This window comes from Macaca fascicularis, chromosome 3, assembly GCF_037993035.2.
Source record: "Macaca fascicularis isolate 582-1 chromosome 3, T2T-MFA8v1.1".
Lineage (NCBI taxonomy): Eukaryota > Metazoa > Chordata > Mammalia > Primates > Cercopithecidae > Macaca > Macaca fascicularis.
Window position 1 is genome coordinate 94,346,883 of NC_088377.1, and position 17,962 is coordinate 94,364,844.

Consider the following 17,962-nt stretch of genomic DNA (forward strand, 5'->3'; position numbering starts at 1 on the left):
GATGTGGCAATACTCTATTGTCAGTCCTCCCTCTTGTCATCATCCATTTTATCTCAAACTACCTATATCTGCCATCATTCATTTTCACCACTTTACTAAAACTCCTTTCTGGGAGACAAACAAAAAAGTGTATTGTTGGCTGAGCACACTGGCTCACGCCTGTAATCCCAACACTTTGAGAGGCTGGGGCAGGCGGATTGCCTGAGCTCAGGGGTTCGAGACCAGCCTGGCCAACATGGTGGAACCCCATCTCTACTAAAAATACAAAAATCAGCCAGGTGTGGTGGCGGGTGCCTGTAATCCCAGCTACTTGGGAGGCTGAGGCAGGAGAATAGCTTGAACCCAGGTGGTGGAGGTTGCAGTGAGCCAAGATCACGCATTGCACTCCATCCTGAGTACACGAGCGAGACACCGTCTTAAAAGAAAAAAAAAAAGAAAAAAGTATATCGTTGTACTGTTTTTATCATTCCTTACATCCAGAAAACCTTTACTGTTACTTCACAATCCAGCTTCTTGAATCTCCCCCTTTGTGAATAAAATGTGATATCCAATCACTCTGATTCATTTCGTACTGACATTTCCATGCAGCTCTCTGATAGTTCACTCTCCTTAGTCCTAAGTCTGGTTTTTCCAAAAATCTCATCTCCCAGACTCTGTCCCTTAATAAATTCACGTTCTCTTATAGCCACAACAGTTACTTCTAAAGCTCTACCACTCCACTTCAGGAAAGTCAGGCAGCTCCCTACTCCTGGCATATCTGGTGGTTGACACTGAACAGTTCATGCTAATTTGTCAATCTCTCGTCAAAGACTTCAACTACTTTGGAAACCTTTTTCCCAGCCTTGACATCAAAGCATTCCAACGATGACCATTTTCTCCTTGGTTGTCATTCATTTTTGGTACAAGTATATGTCATAGGTGACATCATACCTCTTCAACTGTAAGCTCCCCTTTACAAGGAACATGCCATTACCTTTTATGCCCCAATGCAGATAGCAGATAGGAATTTTAACAAAATTCGTAACTCAAGATTGAAGCTGAGATATGATAAACACTTTTTGGAATAAATTTTTGTTACCAGTTTCTCTAAGTTGAGAATAATAACAAACACCTATGCCAATATAAAACAATGTTTATTTAATTTTTCTTTTCTTTTGATACAGGGTCTCGCTCTGTCGCCCAGGCTGGATGGAATGCAGTGGTACGATCTCGGCTCACTACAATCTCTGCCTTTCAGGATCAAACCATCCTCCCACCTCAGCCTCATGAGTAGCTGGGACTATAGGTGTGTACCACCATGCCCAACTATTTTTTGTATTTTTAGTAGAGACGAGGTTTCACCATGTTGCCCAGGCCAGTCTTGAACTCCTGAGCTCAAGCAATTCTCTTACCTTGGCCTCCCAAAGTGCTGGGATTACAGGTGTGAACCACTGCACATGGCCTGATTTTAGTTATTATGTATCACATATCATCACTGCATCACTGAAAAATCATTAAAGGTCCTAAGGAAGAATACTTATATGAAATGTTTGTGTGAATGTGTAAAATAAAAGTAAGGTGAATTTACTAATTGTTAAGTTATTTTTGTTAGCGTCATCTAACATTTTAGATAATAATTTTCCCTTTCACTAAAATCACTATAGTCTTCTGTACGACTACATAATTCTGATTTTTTCAGGTTATACAAGTCTTTATTTCCATTTAATTAAATATGCTTTTTCATTTTACGATTCAACCCACTCCTCCATTCTCAAAATAATTTGGTAATTTGCAATACAGTTTTCCCCAGTTTCAGGAATTTGTCTCTTCCATTTCCCATTGCTGATACCATAACTCTTTCTGTTCTCCTTTTGTTTTCTTTCCCCATTTGATTTCTGAAACACCCATCTCTACACCCTGAAAATATCTGTATAATTTTCTTCCTTTCCATCGTCTTCCTTGGTTTGCCTGGAGTAAGTCAGTTCTCTCAATTAGCAAGAGAACTTCTTTGAACTTGCCTCTTTCTTAGAAGCAATCACTATTCCTTTGACCTGCAAGATTTCAATTATTTGGGATTTATAGACATCTGCAATATTGGTATTGGTACTATATTTCCTTCCTTCAAGTAATTATTAAATATCCACTAGATGGCTTTGTCGTAAAGACATGAGCTAAATTAAATATACATCTTTTTAATAACTTAAGAATTTTTAGGCATAAAAGTCTTGCTGCTCTGCTCTATTAAATCTTCCTGCAGGCATGGTCAATTTGCTCTGTAATGCTTATACTAGGGAGGCCCCTTACTAGCTGCCAGGCTGTGAACCTTCGAGTATTCCAAGTAGCCTCTGAGCCGCGCAGGTGTGGTGGCTCACGTCTGTAATCCCAGCACTGTGGGAGGCCGAGGCAGGAGGCTCACTTGAGGTCAGGAATTTGAGACCAGCCTGGCCAACATGGTGAAACCCTGTCTCTACCAAAAATACAAAAATTAGCCAGGTGTGGTGGCGCATGCCTGTAATCCCAGCTACTCGGGAGGTTGAGGCAGGAGAATTGCTTGAACCTGGGTGGAGGTTGCAGTGAGCAAAGATCGCGCCACTGCATTCCTACTTGGGCAACACACTGAGAGTCCATCTCAACAAAGTAGTCTCTGACTCAGTACCTAGCTTTCCTCTCTACAGTGTTTTAGCTTTGTAGGCAATTATTGATTGTATACTTTTAAAATACGTAAGAAAAAGTTATAGAATGCCACCATGTCAAGCACTGGGCAAGTACCATAGAGGATTTAAACAAGAGGAATGCAATGGTAATTTGTATTTATTAAACATTCTCTACTTATATACTGTCAGAGCAGATTATATTATTAATATATATTCTTTTGAAGTAACACTATAAGAATGGGAGAGGAAGGGAATATTCATAATAGAGCCTGAAGTTTTGTATTCTCAAAACCCAGAGGATGACCTTCTCGTGCATTTGGTCTTCTTCACTAAGTGAGGCCTGGCAACCCCAACTGCTGAATCAACTCTATCATGTACTTCCTACCAAGAACACTGGCTCCTTTGAAAATAAAGATCAATTACATGCCAATTTATTCAATTTCAAAATTCACTCTCATTTCTACTGTATTTCTTGAGGTAGCAGTTTGACTCTCTTAAATTTTCCCCCTCACTTCTCACTTTGAGAATGACCTTCTTGTTATTCCATGATTTCCAACTATTATCCATATTTATGTTACTACCTTTCTTTACACAGCTAAAGAGATTCTTCTGTTTTGGGAAAGTAGGGGTATGAAAATGAATGGATATCAACTTCAGACAGACATCTAAAACCGAAGGTTAAAGAGAGTACGTTGTAAAGGCGTAGAGAAGCAAGAGACAGAAGTGGGAAATGCGGAGTGAGGTAGGGAGAGGAAGGAGTGTGTCTCAACATGAAAACACTGAGGATCATTTTGATGCCCCTTCTGTTCCTTGTCTACTAACATCTCTAGTCCTATTACACTTTTTCTTCACGATTTCCTCTCTGCTGCTGCTTTTCTAATTCATTAGTAAGAGATCCTCTTTACTAGTCCTGGTCCTCTCTAATCAGGATGGCCTCAATGTCTTGCTCCCATAGGCTTTCCTTCTCTTTCAGCAGGTGTGCAAGACACAATTTAGGGATTTCTTTTTCTCACCTGGTGGGAAGATGGGTTTTGTTCACTGTGTTCCAGTACATAAAATGTGGCCTACTCACCAGCTATCAGGATGTGCACCTTTTAAACATTCAAATTCTAGCTTTTGACTCAAAAACTAGCCTTCCCTTATATAGTTTTCACAAGTTCTTCACATTAAGAAAAAAGAGCCTCTTCTATTTCACTTTCCATAGTTATTTCAGTAATAAACCTCAACACAAAGTATAATGATAAAGTAAAGAGACTAATTTTCCTATGTATCCCTAAACAAATTATTTCGTAACTTGCTCATGACTTCAAAACCTTGGAGAAAGAATCATCTACATGTAGTGCTTACTTCATTGCTAGACTGAATATAGAAATTTAAATTAGCTATATTTATAGAAGGCAAAAAGCAAATCTGTCCAATTCTTACTTACGGAAAGAAAATATTAAGCTATTTCCATCATTGCTTGCACTTACCTTATCAACATATTTCTTAGGATTGTAAAATCACAATGTTCACCATTTTCAACTGTAAGAAAAAAATAGACCACATTTATTATATTTCCACTAAACCTAGTCTCTTCAAAAAATATTTCACAGGAACTTGGGGAGTAAAACAAGGAGAGGAAATGCAAAACAGACCAATTTTTTTGAGATTTAACACTAACACAGTACTAATGTAAGGGCATGACAGAGAAGTGTACTTTATTATTGTCTTATCGTAGTTTAATCCTCAGAAATAGATATGTAAATCTAACAAATGAGCTCTCCAGAAACAACTTTGAAATTTTGAAAGGGGAAATCATGTATTTTCTTATTATTGGTAAAAAATATATTTATTCTATAATACATTTAAAAAATTCAGTGGGGTGAGTGAAGGGAGAATCACTTTAGAAAAAATCTTAAGGTAAGCAAAATGAAAAAGGGAGCCAAGAACTTTAAGGTTCTTTACTTTTATTTTTAAAGAATGTATCAGAAATAGGAATATTACTTGGGAGTAGACGGGTAAACTACAAGAGAGACGCAAATCAGTTTCTCCAGTGCGTATGTTTAAGGGATATGTAAGTTCTAAAGCCTCAGCTCAGCAATTGAAAGTTGCCTGGGCATGATGGAGCCAGCTGGGAACAAGGTACAGGGGTCACTAATAGGAAAATTGCCAATAAGGACAGTAACTTGAAACAATATCCTAAAAATTAAAGAACTGTTCAAAATAAACCAGGGGCAGTGGTGTGTGCTTATGGTGACGTGATGTGGGAGGAGCATAACGTGGGAGGATCACTTTGAGCTCAGGAGTTTGAGGCCAGTTGGGCAACATAGCAAGCCCTCGTCTCTTAAAAAAAAAAAAAAAAAAAACAAAGTTCAAAAATAATAGCAACAAACAGATAAAACAATCATGTCTCAAATTTTGGTTTCAGCTTACTGTAATACAGAAGATTAAATATCAGATTAAACCAATACAATAAACCTATTGCCAAGAGGAAGGACTTCTGAGGTTTGGTGTTAAAGATTTTATTGGTATTTAAAACTCCTTACTTAACAACCTCAATAATTTAAGATAGCAAGTTAAAAAACAAAACAAAAAACTCCTTACAAAACTAGTAAAGAGGATCTCTTATTAATGAAAACTTTTTTACTCTAAATATGCAGTATCAAAAAGGGCAACTTTTATACTGAGGAAAGACTGTGAAAGTTTTAACTGGGCTTACAAATTTCTTCAATCATTCTTGAGGGTCCATGACCATCTGACATTCTGATAAAAGTGACTGGCCTTCTCTCCAAAATGTTGGATTCCAGGAGGTTCATTAGATTCCCTGGGAGCAAACTTTGGGCCCCAGGTAAAGAACCCCTGAATTTTAGGTATGTTTTCAAATAAGAAAACAGAAATAATCTTAATGATGAGACAGGAAAGCCAGTCAGGGACAGCCAAGGAGGGGCAAGTTGAGTACCTCTTATTTTAAATGCTTGGGACCAGAAGTGTTTTGCATTTTTTTGGAATTTTGGAATATCTGTGTCATACTTACTGGTCGAGCATCCTTAATCCAAAAATCCAAAATTCAGAATGCTCCAGTGAGTGCTTCCTTTGAGCAGCATGTCAGTGCTCAAAACGTTTTAGATTTCTTTCTTTCTTTTTTTTTTTCCTTTGAGACGGAGTTTCACTCTTGTTGCCCAGGCTGGAGTACAATGGCATGCCTCTCAGTTTACTGCAACCTCCGTCTCCTGGGTTCAAGTGATTCTCCTGCCTCAGCCTCCTGAGTAGCTGGGATTACAGGCACACGCCACCATGTCCGGCTAATTTTTGTATTTTTAGTAGAGACGGGGTATCTCTGTGTTGGTCAGGCTGGCCTCGAACTCCCGACCTCAGGTGATCCACCCGCCTCAGCATCCCAAAGTGCTGGGATTATAGGCGTGAGCCACCACACCTGGCCAACGTTTTAGATTTCCAAGCAATTCACATTTTGAATATTCTAGAATGTTCAACCTATACTACAACTTTAGGACTGAACACATACTTGCCTGACTCAGTAGGATACAGGTTTGAAAAATATCAGCGTATTTAAGGGAAAATGAGACTGCAAGAACCTGAAATCAGCACTATCCTTGAAAATCTAGACTATATCAATACAATATGCATATTGTACTACTTACTATAAATACAAATTTTTAATCAGTTTTGAGATCTTACAGAAAGTCATTCACTGAAGAAAATCTTACCTTCAGCAACACCCCAAGGATACTGCCTTCCTCTGACCCTTTTGCCATTAACTTCAATGATAGTATTACTACCTACCACAGCAAGAGGTAAACGGTCCTAGAAAACAAAGTATTCTTGTTCAAATACATCTCTGTAGTCCTCACAAATTCAAGAATAAAGAAAGTTACATTACTCAACAGATTAGCCAAAAAAAAAAAAAAATTACTTTTGATAGTTTCTGTATTAGTTTTTAAGGCCATTTAACAAATATTTGGTAAACTGCCATCACATGGTATTACCACCAAGGTAAACAATAAATAAAATTAAATTTTCTCTTTAATGTTAAGAATATTCAAGCATATACTTGGTCAAATTATTTACTAAAAATCACTAAAGAAAGTTGTCTCATACTTGGGGGGGATAAAAGGTAAAAAATACATTGGCATTTGGGGAAAAAAAAGTGGGCTAATGACTAGCCTGCATACTTGATCACAAACCAACTACAACAGTACCTAAAGCAGGTAATAGTCTATTTGCTAAGCTCTAACTTCTGAACTTCAAATCCTGGCGACTGGATTTGTATTCATCTATGTATAGCCCTTCACAATTTTGTGGCTCCCGGAAATATCTAAGCAGCTATTTTATACAACTGCAGAAATTCTTCACTGGCGATGTATAACAATTTCATTATTCCAAGATATTTGCCTACATAATGCCATTATTCAGTACACCATTTTTAGGGCCAAACTATGTAGAAAATCATGAGATAAAATACAGAAAATATGTTGTTACTTTTTGGTTGGTTTTTATTATTTTTAATTGAAACATAATTGTACATATTTGTGGGGTACAGTATGGTATTCTGATACCTGTATACAAATATGTAATGATCGAATCAGGGTAATTAGCATATTTGTCAACACAAACTTATTTTTCTGTATTGGGAACACTCATAATCCTCTCTTCTAGCTATCTGAAAATATAGACTAAATTACTGTTAACTACAGTCACCCTACAATGCTACAGAACGCTAGAACTTATTCCTCCTATCTAGCTGTAATTTTGGTTGGCTTTTATACAGACAAAATAAATACATTTTTGTCTGGCAATTAAAACATAACAGAATGAATTCTCTCCTTTCTCATCACTTGTTTTTTAAGAGGGAAAAAAATTACATAATATGAAAGCCACTTAATTAAAAACAATTTGAAATAAGAATTGTGTTATTCGCCTTGGTAGTTTATACAATTCCTTATTAGATACACTAGCTAATCTTCAAAGTTAACTATAAAGTTGAATTCAACATTAAATCTCCCTAGGCATTTTGTAAGCCAACTACTTAAAACACTAATACTTTTGATCTTTCCTGCAGATGCTGTAGTATGTTTTTAAGGCCTCAGATTACTTTAGTGTATGTACAGGGATGAACCTACCTTTATCTTTTTAACAAGTTTATTTTCTTCTTCATCATCTGTTTCTGGAAATTCATATATTTTAATTTTATGTTCTTGGATTTCTTTCATTATCTAAAATGGAAGAAGTAGTCAGCAAAAGAGCACCATACATAATTAGTATGTTAGTCTTATGTTTATTACATGCTTCTTAGATTCCTATAAGGGTCCTTGGTTTCAGATCCTTTACTGTTTTTAATGATGCAAAGTTGTAATCTAAAAGTACTATGCTAGTCTTTTTTTTTTTAACTGTAAAGTTGATATATAAATACCAAATCCAATTACTTCAGAAGTGTTAAAGTCATATAGCTATCATATCAAAAGAATTCCAAAAAAGATGTAAAACTCCAGAAAGGGATTTCTCTGATTGATTTCCACAGTAATGACCTTAGGTCATTTACTTACAATGACTGAGATTCTTCCTTTAGACACAAACTCCCAAGTATCTTATTTAGTTGAATAAACAGGGCTAAACTCACCTAAAATTTTTAGTAGAATCTGGCAAAAGTAAGGTAAAACTAAGTACAGCACTGCTCCCTGCACATTCATCAGAAAAATTCTTGCATGTACATGTATATACACACAAACTGAGGAGCAACAGGTATAAGATTAGGGAAGGACACAAGGAGAAAACACACCTTAGAAATTAAGAAGCTCAAGAATTAATAAGGAAAATGAAGAAAACTAAAGAAGACAACTTATTAATAACATCAGTCAAATTAAATTATCATGTCCAAAATCACGCCAAATTCTAAACAGAATACAGACATCCAAATAATTTTCAACTACCTATCCTTATTTGAACCCATAACAAACCAATGGCTAATATACTAAACCTATCTTCCCTACCTATACTTATATTTTGGTGCAATTTTCATGGCAAAGGTTCCCAGCAGTTATAAAAGGACCCTGAACAAACTATGTTACATGGTTACTCTACTAGACAGAAGTAAACAGAAGTAAAATTGTCACTGAAAGAAAATAAGACCACGTATCTTTTACAATTAGGGTATGTACCTAAATTAAAAAAAAAAGAATAAACGAGGAATTGCAAATACATGATGAAGAGAAAAACGAATAATAGTAGCTAGCACTAAAAGCAATGGTTTTAGTCAGAGGTTGTATATTAAAATGACCTCAGTACAACCACCAGAATGTGACCAATTTGAAAGAAGAGGTCACTTCATATTCATCTTTTTTATCAGTAAAAATCCAAATAGAAATACATAATAAACGAAGAGAAATGCATTATATACTAGTATTTGAAACTTAGAAACAGCACATTACAAAATAAAAATGGGAATGGGTAAGTGTAAAACAGAAAAATACTAGATACAGTAAAAACAATGTACTAAAACTTTCTGAAAATTAGTATGAATTTAGCACAACTTCAAAGTAAATTTTAACAGGCTTTTTATAACAGGTTTCAAGGTATTCTGAAATTCATATTGAAAAAGGTGAAAAACAAAATATTCTGTTACAGTAGGACTATATGGACAACAGAGATAATTACAATCTATTTTTAAATGTTATACAAAGTGCTGTGGTTTAAACAATATACTACTGGCCAAAAATAAAGACTACTGCAATAGAGAAAGGTTCCAGAATTGACCCTATATTTCATAAAATGTAATATATAATGAACAAGACACAAATTAGAAATATGTGTGACTGTGTAACTCAGTATTATTGAGACAACTAGACATGAGTCTAGAAAAACAGTTTAGTGGTCTTCCAGCTAGCTTATACAGCATGAGACTCTTAATCTTAGGGTCATAGGTTTGAACAATAACAAACTATAAATATCCCATAAAGTGCACTGAAAACAAAATTAGGATATAAGCAGCAAAAGAGAAAACAGAAAAAATATTGTGAAAATGAGAGAGAACTAAATACTCAGAATAAAAAGAACCCATATCAATAAATACGGGTAATACCAGGTACTACTGGTCAAAAAGACAAAGGATTTGAACAGATGTTTACAAAAAGGGGGAAAAAACAGCTTTGTTTTTAAAATGTTCAGCCTTTCTGGAAAGTAAAAGGAAAAGACAAAGAAATGATTAGGTACCACTTCATTCCAAAAAAGTTTTCAAAGTAAAAATAACAATGCTGGCAAAGTCACAGTGAACCAGATGTAGACTTTAGAAAACAAATTTGTTTTATTGGGAAAGCACCATGACAAAATGGGGAGTGGGGAGATAAAGACCCATAAAAAACAATCATAGCCTTTGAAAGAATAATCCTCTTCCTGGGAATTCATTCTAAAAAAATAATTCGAGGGGAGGGGAGGAGAGGGGAGGGGAAGGGAGAGGAAAGAATAATTCTAAAGAGTATGGGGAGAAATTGTCTGTGTGGGGGTATTATTAAAGAACACTTAAAACAGTCATATTTAAAAACTGACAAAGGCAGAAGATTCAAGAGTTATTTTTAATACAGTATAAATGACAATACAGTAAAGCAGTAAGAGGAATGGATTGCAATACATTATACTAAAAATAGTAAAAACTGCAAATTATGAGAATGGTATAAGAAACCTGGGTTAACCCATCCTGCTCACCTGTTTTTTAAACTGTTGGCATTCCTCTGGTGTGAGTGTGTCTGCTTTGGCAATAAGTGGGATGATATTCACTTTTTCATGCAAACGCTTCATAAACTCAATATCCAATGGTTTAAGTCTGAAATACACAGTATTTAATATGACTGAATTCATCAGTTTGGGAGAACAAGATTCTTCACATCCCCAGTGCTAGTTAAATACAATGTAACTACTTTACTTACTTATCAGAAACACTCTGAAGATGTATTAGGCCAGCAAAAGTTAGGTAGAACAGGACTTCAAGAAGCATTGGAGTGGCTAAGGCTTTGACTCCTGCCCTTGAACCCTGGTCACAGGGTTTTGGCCCTAAAGAGGAATTGGAAAAACCAGAAAGGCTCCTAATAGAATGTCCTAGAATTATCTCTATATTTATTACTCAAAATTTACAAGGTTTTAAAATTTTATTTTTTTATTTAATTTTTTAAGACGGGGTCTCACGCTGTTGCTCTGGGTGGAGTGCAGTGTGGTATAATCTCAGCTCACTGTAACCCACCTCCCAGGCTCAGGAGATCCTCCCACCTCAGCCTCCTGAGTAGCTGGGACTACAGGTGCACACCACCATGCCTGACTAATTTTTGTATTTTTTGTAGACGCAAGGTCTCACCAGGTTGCCCAAGCTGGAGGATTTTTTAAAAATGAAAAATGGTAGCCCTCTTTCAACTCCACATTCAGTTCTTGCTACCAGCTATCTTTCTCTGACAAGATGCTCACAAGATAATCTTCAACATCCCTTTTATTCATTACAATCTGGCTGCTACCTCCAGTTTGCCTCCATACTTTCAAGAAGATGACTAAATACTTCTATCATGGTGCTTACCATTACTTATTCTCTCACAAGCTCCTCTTCTTCCTTACGATACTTTTCAGGATCCTCTTAGTAAGCTAGTCCCTTAAGAGGTACATTCTTTAGAATTTCATACCAGGCTTTCTCTTCTTACTCTACATTCAGTACAATTATTATGACTACAATAGATTTCAATTATCTTCAATTGGTCAACTGACTTCCAAATCTTCATATACAGCTCATATCTCACTGTTAAGTTCCAGATTTGTGTTTACCCAGTGGATATGATACCTGGGTGTTCCATGGGCTCCTTAAAATCAAAAGCTCATCTGAAACCCCATTTTCCCTCTTCTATGCTTCCTATCTCAGTGAATGGCACTACAATCTTCCCAATTACTCAAGTGTGAAACCTAGGATTCCTCCCCTCCTCTAATCCTATTCCCATATATATAGTATGTGTATAGACATGTGTATGTGTGTGCGTGTATATGTATGTATATATGTATGTACGTATGTATATCTCCATTTCCATTACTTTAGGCCACCAAGACCTTTGGAATGAATAACTATACTACAAACCATCCATACTGAAGTCAGAGTGGTCTTTCTAAATCCAAATCTTATTGAGTTATGACCTGACCAAAAATCTTATTAAAGGCCAGATTCCTTAACTAGAACGGCCTACAAAGCTTATGAAGACATAGACTCTCAAGCTAACCTCAACTCTTAGCATGCCTGGCCTTTCTTTTGCCTCCTACTTCCAATGAGCCAGCCTTTTTGAATTTCTTACAATTCCTTGAAAGCACCATACTTTGACATCTGGCCGCAGGCTACTACCTTGGCTGGAACACCCTCCATTCTCATCCTTCTTCTCCTTGGCCTCGCTAATTCCTATTCATCCTTTAGGACACTGGCTTACAATCCAATTTCCACTGGGAATCCTTCTCTAACCTAAGACTAGGCATATTTCTATGTGGTCACAACACTTAATATGCTGTACAGTAACTGCCTGCCTACATACAGATGGTTCCTCACTACGGTTCCACTTAACAATTTTTCAACTTTCTGATCGTGTGCAAGCAATACACATAGAATAGAAACCATACAACCATTGTTTTTTTCACTGTCAGTACAGTATTCAATAAATTACATGAGATATTCAACACATTATTACAAAATAGGTTTTATGTTAGATTTTGCCCAAATGTAGGCTACTCTATAATGTTTAGTAGGCAAGGTGTATTAAACGTATCTTCAACTTATGATGGGTTTATGTTACCCTGTCCCAAGTCGAGGAGCATCGGTATTTGTTTCTCCTGTCTTCTCACTGAAATACCCTCTACAGTAAGGGCCTTACCTCAATTCATCTGTATCCTCAGCACCCAGCAGGGTATCTAACACTCGAGAAGGTGCCCAAATATTTGTTGACAAAAAAAGTAAGCTGCTGTGATTTTCCTTATGTCCTTTAGTAATTCTAAATGCAAACCAAAGTCCTCAAATCTAGAATATACCGTGGACTAAAATTCAATGTTTCACAAGAATAAATGAAGATACTAGAAATATTTTGCAAAGGACTACCATTCTAAAGTACTATTCCTTAACTTTTATAAAAACATGAGAAAAAAATGAAATAAAGGTCTCATTCTGTTAATAATTTTATAAACTAATATTGACTAATAATTGAATTGACTGACATTTTAAAATGAAGAAAGAGAAACATATATATTAAAATTGGGGGGATTAGGGCCCTAAGACTAATAAGATAGTCCAGTCCTTTTACTAACAAAGATTACTGTATATACTTTCCTGTGGTAGTAAGGGCTGAGAGGCAGAAAAACAGAGACAGTGAGGGGGAGAAAGCAAACATGGAGAATTAAGATAGCTGCCTCCTATTCTAATTCTCCTTGTCTTAAATCCCCTGAAAATTGACACTGGCATTCAGAGAATAGGGAGCACAATGAAAAAAGTGTGTAGATGGAATAACACTGTTTATATGATCTGTAAACTGTGTTCTTGCCTCACTAGTGTTAACTAAAAGAACCTATCCATTTTTATTTATGTTTTTGACAGGGTCTTGCTCTGTCACCCAGGCTGGAGTGCAGTGGTGCAGTCATAGCTCACCAGAGCCTCACTTCCACTTTGACTCCTGAGTAGCTAGGACTAAAGGAGTGCACCCCCATGCCCAACTAATTTTTTGTTTGTTTGTTTGCTTTTTAGTTTCATTCTTATTGCCCAGTCTGGAGTACAGTGGCACAATCTTGGCTCACTGCAACCTCTGCGTCCCAGGTTCAAGCAATTCTCCTGCCTCAGCCTCCTAAGTAGCTGGGATTACAGGCATCCACCACCAAGCCCGGCTAATTTTTGCATTTTTAGTAGAGACGAGGTTTCGCCATGTTGGCCAGGCTGGTCTTGAACTCCTGACCTCAGGTGATCCACCTGCCTCAGCCTCTCAAAGTGCTAGGATTACAGGCGTGAGTCACTGTGCCCAGCCCCAACAGATTTTTTAATTTTTTGTAGAGATGGGATCTCACCATGTTGCCTAGTCTGTGGCCTCAAGCAATCCTACTGCCTTGGTCCCCAAAGTGCTGGGATTACAGGCATAAGCCACTGTATCTGGCCTGAACCTATCCATTTTTTTAAAAAATTTAAGTTTTGCTTATTTTCATTAATCATTACATAAAACACTAAATATAAATGCCATGAAATATTCAATCTCAGATTTCTAAATTGTTATGGTTTTTCAATTTATACTCATGACAAATTTAAATTGCCACAACCTTACTAAGCTATTATGTCAGATACAAGCCTGCTTATTAATCCAGTGACAAAAAAGCAGAGTTCAGTTAATCTAAAATTGTAATAAATCTTAAGGGCATTTAATATAAAGTATTAAAATCCACATAAAAAGATTTTGTATTTAAACACAAAACAATGCTTGCTGAATATTTATTATAATATCCCAACTTTCAGAGAGAAAGATATTTAAAAATAAACATGACGAGGAAATTAGGGAAGTCAACTTCTTAAATATAACCAAAGGGTCAAAGAACATTTAAGTCAGTTTAAAAATTAAACTTTAGGAAAAAAGGTAAACCTTGTAAAAGTCCCATTAAATTTCAGAAGCCTACAAAATGTCAGCAACAGAAAACATTTAGTTCACATGTATATTACATTCTGGTTGAATTTTTTCCTCTGTCCATTTAGTTTTATATTGGCTGGTGTCTTCACCAACAAATTTAGTTTTCAAATCTTGTTTTTAAGCAATAGAAAATCCTTTATCATTTCTAGAATATAAGCCCATACTAAAGAGAAAAGACTATTTAATCTCAAAGTCTACAGCATAATAAACAAGTACAGGGCAAATGACAAATTTTTTTGTATGTATGTATGTATGTATGTATGTATGTATTTATGTATGTATGTATGTATGTATTTATGTATGTATGTGTAAGAGAAAAAATCCTTCTGTATAAAACTCACTGGATGACACCAATTTTTCTAAAAGTGGTAATCAAAGCTAGAAGGATAAAACACCATTTTAAAATTCATGTTCCAAGTCAGTTTTTTATTTTAATAACAATTACAAAATACTGAACAATGCACATGAGGCAATAATAGCTGAAATCACAAATTAGCCATGCATGCAGTTCATACTTGGTAGAGGGAGGTAGGAGGCACTGAAAGTACACTGTTGGACCCATTTATAATTACTGTAAAAACAAATCCCTCTAAAAAGGGAACCTAGGGACTACCCAGACAAGATGGAAAGGCTCTGATTCATCTATTAGAGTGCATGGAATTTCAGTCTGTAGTGAGCAGGATATCTGGAACTCTATACATAAAATTCCGTGCCATATTCCTTCACTTAATCCACAATATCATGTACCAATGGGCAAAACTTTGCTCCATTTCTAAAAATAAACTGAGAAATTGTTCAAAGGTATATTTTTATATATAGGAAACAGCAATTTTAAACATCTTACTCCTTGTGACAAGAAACGGCACAAAGCTACTACATATCACTTGAATATAAAAATGTATTCTTTTTAAAAAACTCTCATTTCCCATGCAATTTTAAGAAATAAAATTTTCCCCAAGGGGATGGGAGGAATGTAATTTCATGAGAATTACTCAACTTGGACAGAGTCCAGAAGATCTAAAATAATAAAATTGGTTATAAGCTGACAAATTTTATTGACTTAACTGCAAGTTAAGATTTCACTCTGCTGGCTTACATGAAGAGGCCCTGACAAGTTAAACGAGAATGATTTAAAAATATAAATTCAAGTAGCTACACAAATACTCATAAAAGGTTATACAGTGTATTGTACTTTTGAGATTACTTTTTTTGAGCCTAAGTCAAAGAGTCAGTTTAGTGATTTAAATATGTAAACTGAGAACACTGTAAAAGAATATTAGACATAAAAGAAGAAACATTTTTACCCCACTGCAATCTGACAGTGCAAAAATATAAGTATGTAATTAAGGCTCCCTTATCCATTGAGAGTGATAATGGGCACTGACCTATCTTTAAAAAAATAAAAGAGAACAAGAAGTCAAAAATAGAAGAGAAAGGTATACTTGAAGGAATTGGTTTACACTACTGTAACGTGACTGTTAGACAACTTAATGCTATTTAGCCTGATGCTACTACAGTTCTTTTGGTGGAGAGATGGTGGAGTTACAATCATCAGATGGCCAAATTATACATGCTGAGTTACTTATCCAAAGGAAAAGACTGAGGAAGAATAACTGGAAAAATGTGCAGTTGTCAACGACACATATATGTACTGAAAACGACAGGGGAATTACAAAGAACAAAAAAAGGGAGTACAGGCTAACTATAACAAACAGAACAATCAGATCAGGTTAAAGTCTAGATTCTTAGGTCTTAAATCCTAATAAAAGCTTAGTAATAACAATATGATACCTAAACAACATGTCTATGACAGTTAAAGTGAAACAGAAGCCAAATAGATTTATTGTAGAAAGAAATGGCACAAGGAAACACTGGCATGCAAGTGTTTTTGATAACCATCTCTTATGAGACATATAATAAATAGCATCTTTGGATTTATTCTGAATATATCTAACCGGTATGGCTGCTTCTCTTTATTGGTAGTTCAATGAGTAGCAGAGTGGTTAACATGAAAGCTAAATTTGCCACATTGAGACCTCAAACCATGATGGCAATACTTTATTTCCATGAAGAAGGGAAAATCCTTATGAATGAAAAACTAAGGAGTAAAATCACTGTTAGCTTATATAGGATTTAAAAAGGCTTTCAACTAAGACATTTCTACATGAAATTTAGTACTTCATAATGGGTATAGTTGTATGTACTTCACAAACTTAAAGATTACTAAAATATGCACATAAAGGTAACAGTAAGCAACAACAACAAAAAAGGAATTAGAAGTATCAAGGTACTGACCCATGTCCTGAAGGAGCGATGAAGTATAAACAACATTGCACCCTGTTATCAGGCATCTGACGTCTGTTCACTCGTGATTCTGCATTTAAGTAGTCCTCAAATTTACTATCAATGTAGTCGATAACAGGCTGCCAGCTATAGAATGCAAATAAACAAACAAGTTGCAATTCTACATATGAATTAACGGATGACTGTTAAAGGACAATAATCAGTATTTTCAAATGGGCAAAATGAATTTACCAGTAGAAGGTATGTCAAGTTATTCCATATAAAGATTCAAAAATATAAATTATGTTGAATAAATCTTTATTATTTTAAAACTTTCCAAGTGAAAGAAAATAAACTATTTATTGTCAAAACACAGCTAAATTATTAGCATATTTTTGCACTAATAAGTGTATTAATAACACACTTCATAATATGAAAACAATTATATTCAGTTTTAAATTTCAAATGAGATTACTTTAAATAATAAAAAAACTTCATGATGAACTTATGAGTTTTAAGAGTTGACAGAAAATTACCTCAAAAACAATGTGAATTCAAACAAAAATAAAAGTATTATTTATAAAATACTAAGATAAGCACTTCAGACTAAAATTTCATAGTTGTTTTCTTCACTTAGGACTTACAGAAAAACTGAAGGTCTAAATATCAGGTTTAAATTAGGATTGAGATAGAATTTATACAAATGGATAAAATTAAAGCAAACAGTTTTAAATTTCTTACAATAATGAGAATTCTTCTATTTAGCTATGTTATTTTATAATATGTCTTAAAAACAATTTTATGATAGGTATTATTTCCATTTTATAGAAAAGTAAATGGGTTCAAAGAAGTTCAACAACTTTGTCAGATAAGTGGCAAAGTTGGTATACAAACCCAAGTCATGTCACTTGAAGTTTGGTGACCTTTGCTAAGATGAGAAGTTTTAAAATGTTAAGAAGAAAAAGTTTAACCAAATGTACTGCAAAGTTGTGAGGACAAACCCTTCTTACCAATTACTATTATCCACTGCATCTCCAAATCCTGGGGTATCAACTATTGTGAGCAGCAACTGAACACCACCTTCTTTGATTAAAACTTTAGATTGTTCCACCTATAAGAGTAATTGGTGAAGATGTTAATATCATACATTACACCAGTGATTTCCTACAAGGGGTGACGGTAGGGACGTTCAAGTTTATCAAAACCAACTGGGAAACTGTTAGAAAGACCGAATCTACGTACTCCCACATTTTATTCAGAATCAATGATGGTGGGCATTGGAAATCCACATTATTCGAAAGAAAAGCATATATACAAATAGTATGCCAATCTCTTGGCAAATTCACACTGGGTTTACGACTCATACTTGGTAGAAAGAAAGACAGAGGA

General features: G+C 35.3%; 2 protein-coding genes across 2 annotated transcripts in view; one reads left to right on the top strand and one right to left on the bottom strand.

Annotated features, from left to right (window-relative positions):
* The window catches only part of SEPTIN7 (septin 7), a 105,187-nt gene that overhangs the window by 15,487 nt on the left and 71,738 nt on the right, over positions 1-17,962 (bottom strand). Inside the window, exons 4-9 of the mRNA XM_045389008.2 lie at positions 17,584-17,684; positions 16,586-16,720; positions 10,329-10,446; positions 7,754-7,846; positions 6,341-6,437; positions 4,106-4,157 (exon numbers count right to left, since the gene is read on the bottom strand). Coding sequence (XP_045244943.1) covers positions 4,106-4,157; positions 6,341-6,437; positions 7,754-7,846; positions 10,329-10,446; positions 16,586-16,720; positions 17,584-17,684 — 596 coding nt within the window. The remainder of the gene's footprint in view (positions 1-4,105; positions 4,158-6,340; positions 6,438-7,753; positions 7,847-10,328; positions 10,447-16,585; positions 16,721-17,583; positions 17,685-17,962) is intronic.
* LOC141409973 (putative uncharacterized protein PRO1854) lies at positions 12,373-14,745 on the top strand. Its single transcript, XM_074036506.1, has 3 exons — positions 12,373-12,454; positions 14,484-14,556; positions 14,604-14,745. Exons 1-3 carry the CDS (start codon positions 12,373-12,375, stop codon positions 14,743-14,745), a joined length of 297 nt encoding a protein of 98 aa, XP_073892607.1.

Coding starts and splice junctions, on each gene's coding strand:
- LOC141409973 (XM_074036506.1), top strand. CDS start 12,373: ATGTTTAGTAGGCAAGGTGTATTAAACGTATCTTCAACTTATGATGGG. Junction 12,455..14,483: donor TCCCAAGTCGAGGAGCATCG/GTATTTGTTTCT, acceptor TTAATCTCAAAG/TCTACAGCATAATAAACAAG. Junction 14,557..14,603: donor GTATGTATGTATGTATGTAT/GTATTTATGTAT, acceptor TGTATGTGTAAG/AGAAAAAATCCTTCTGTATA.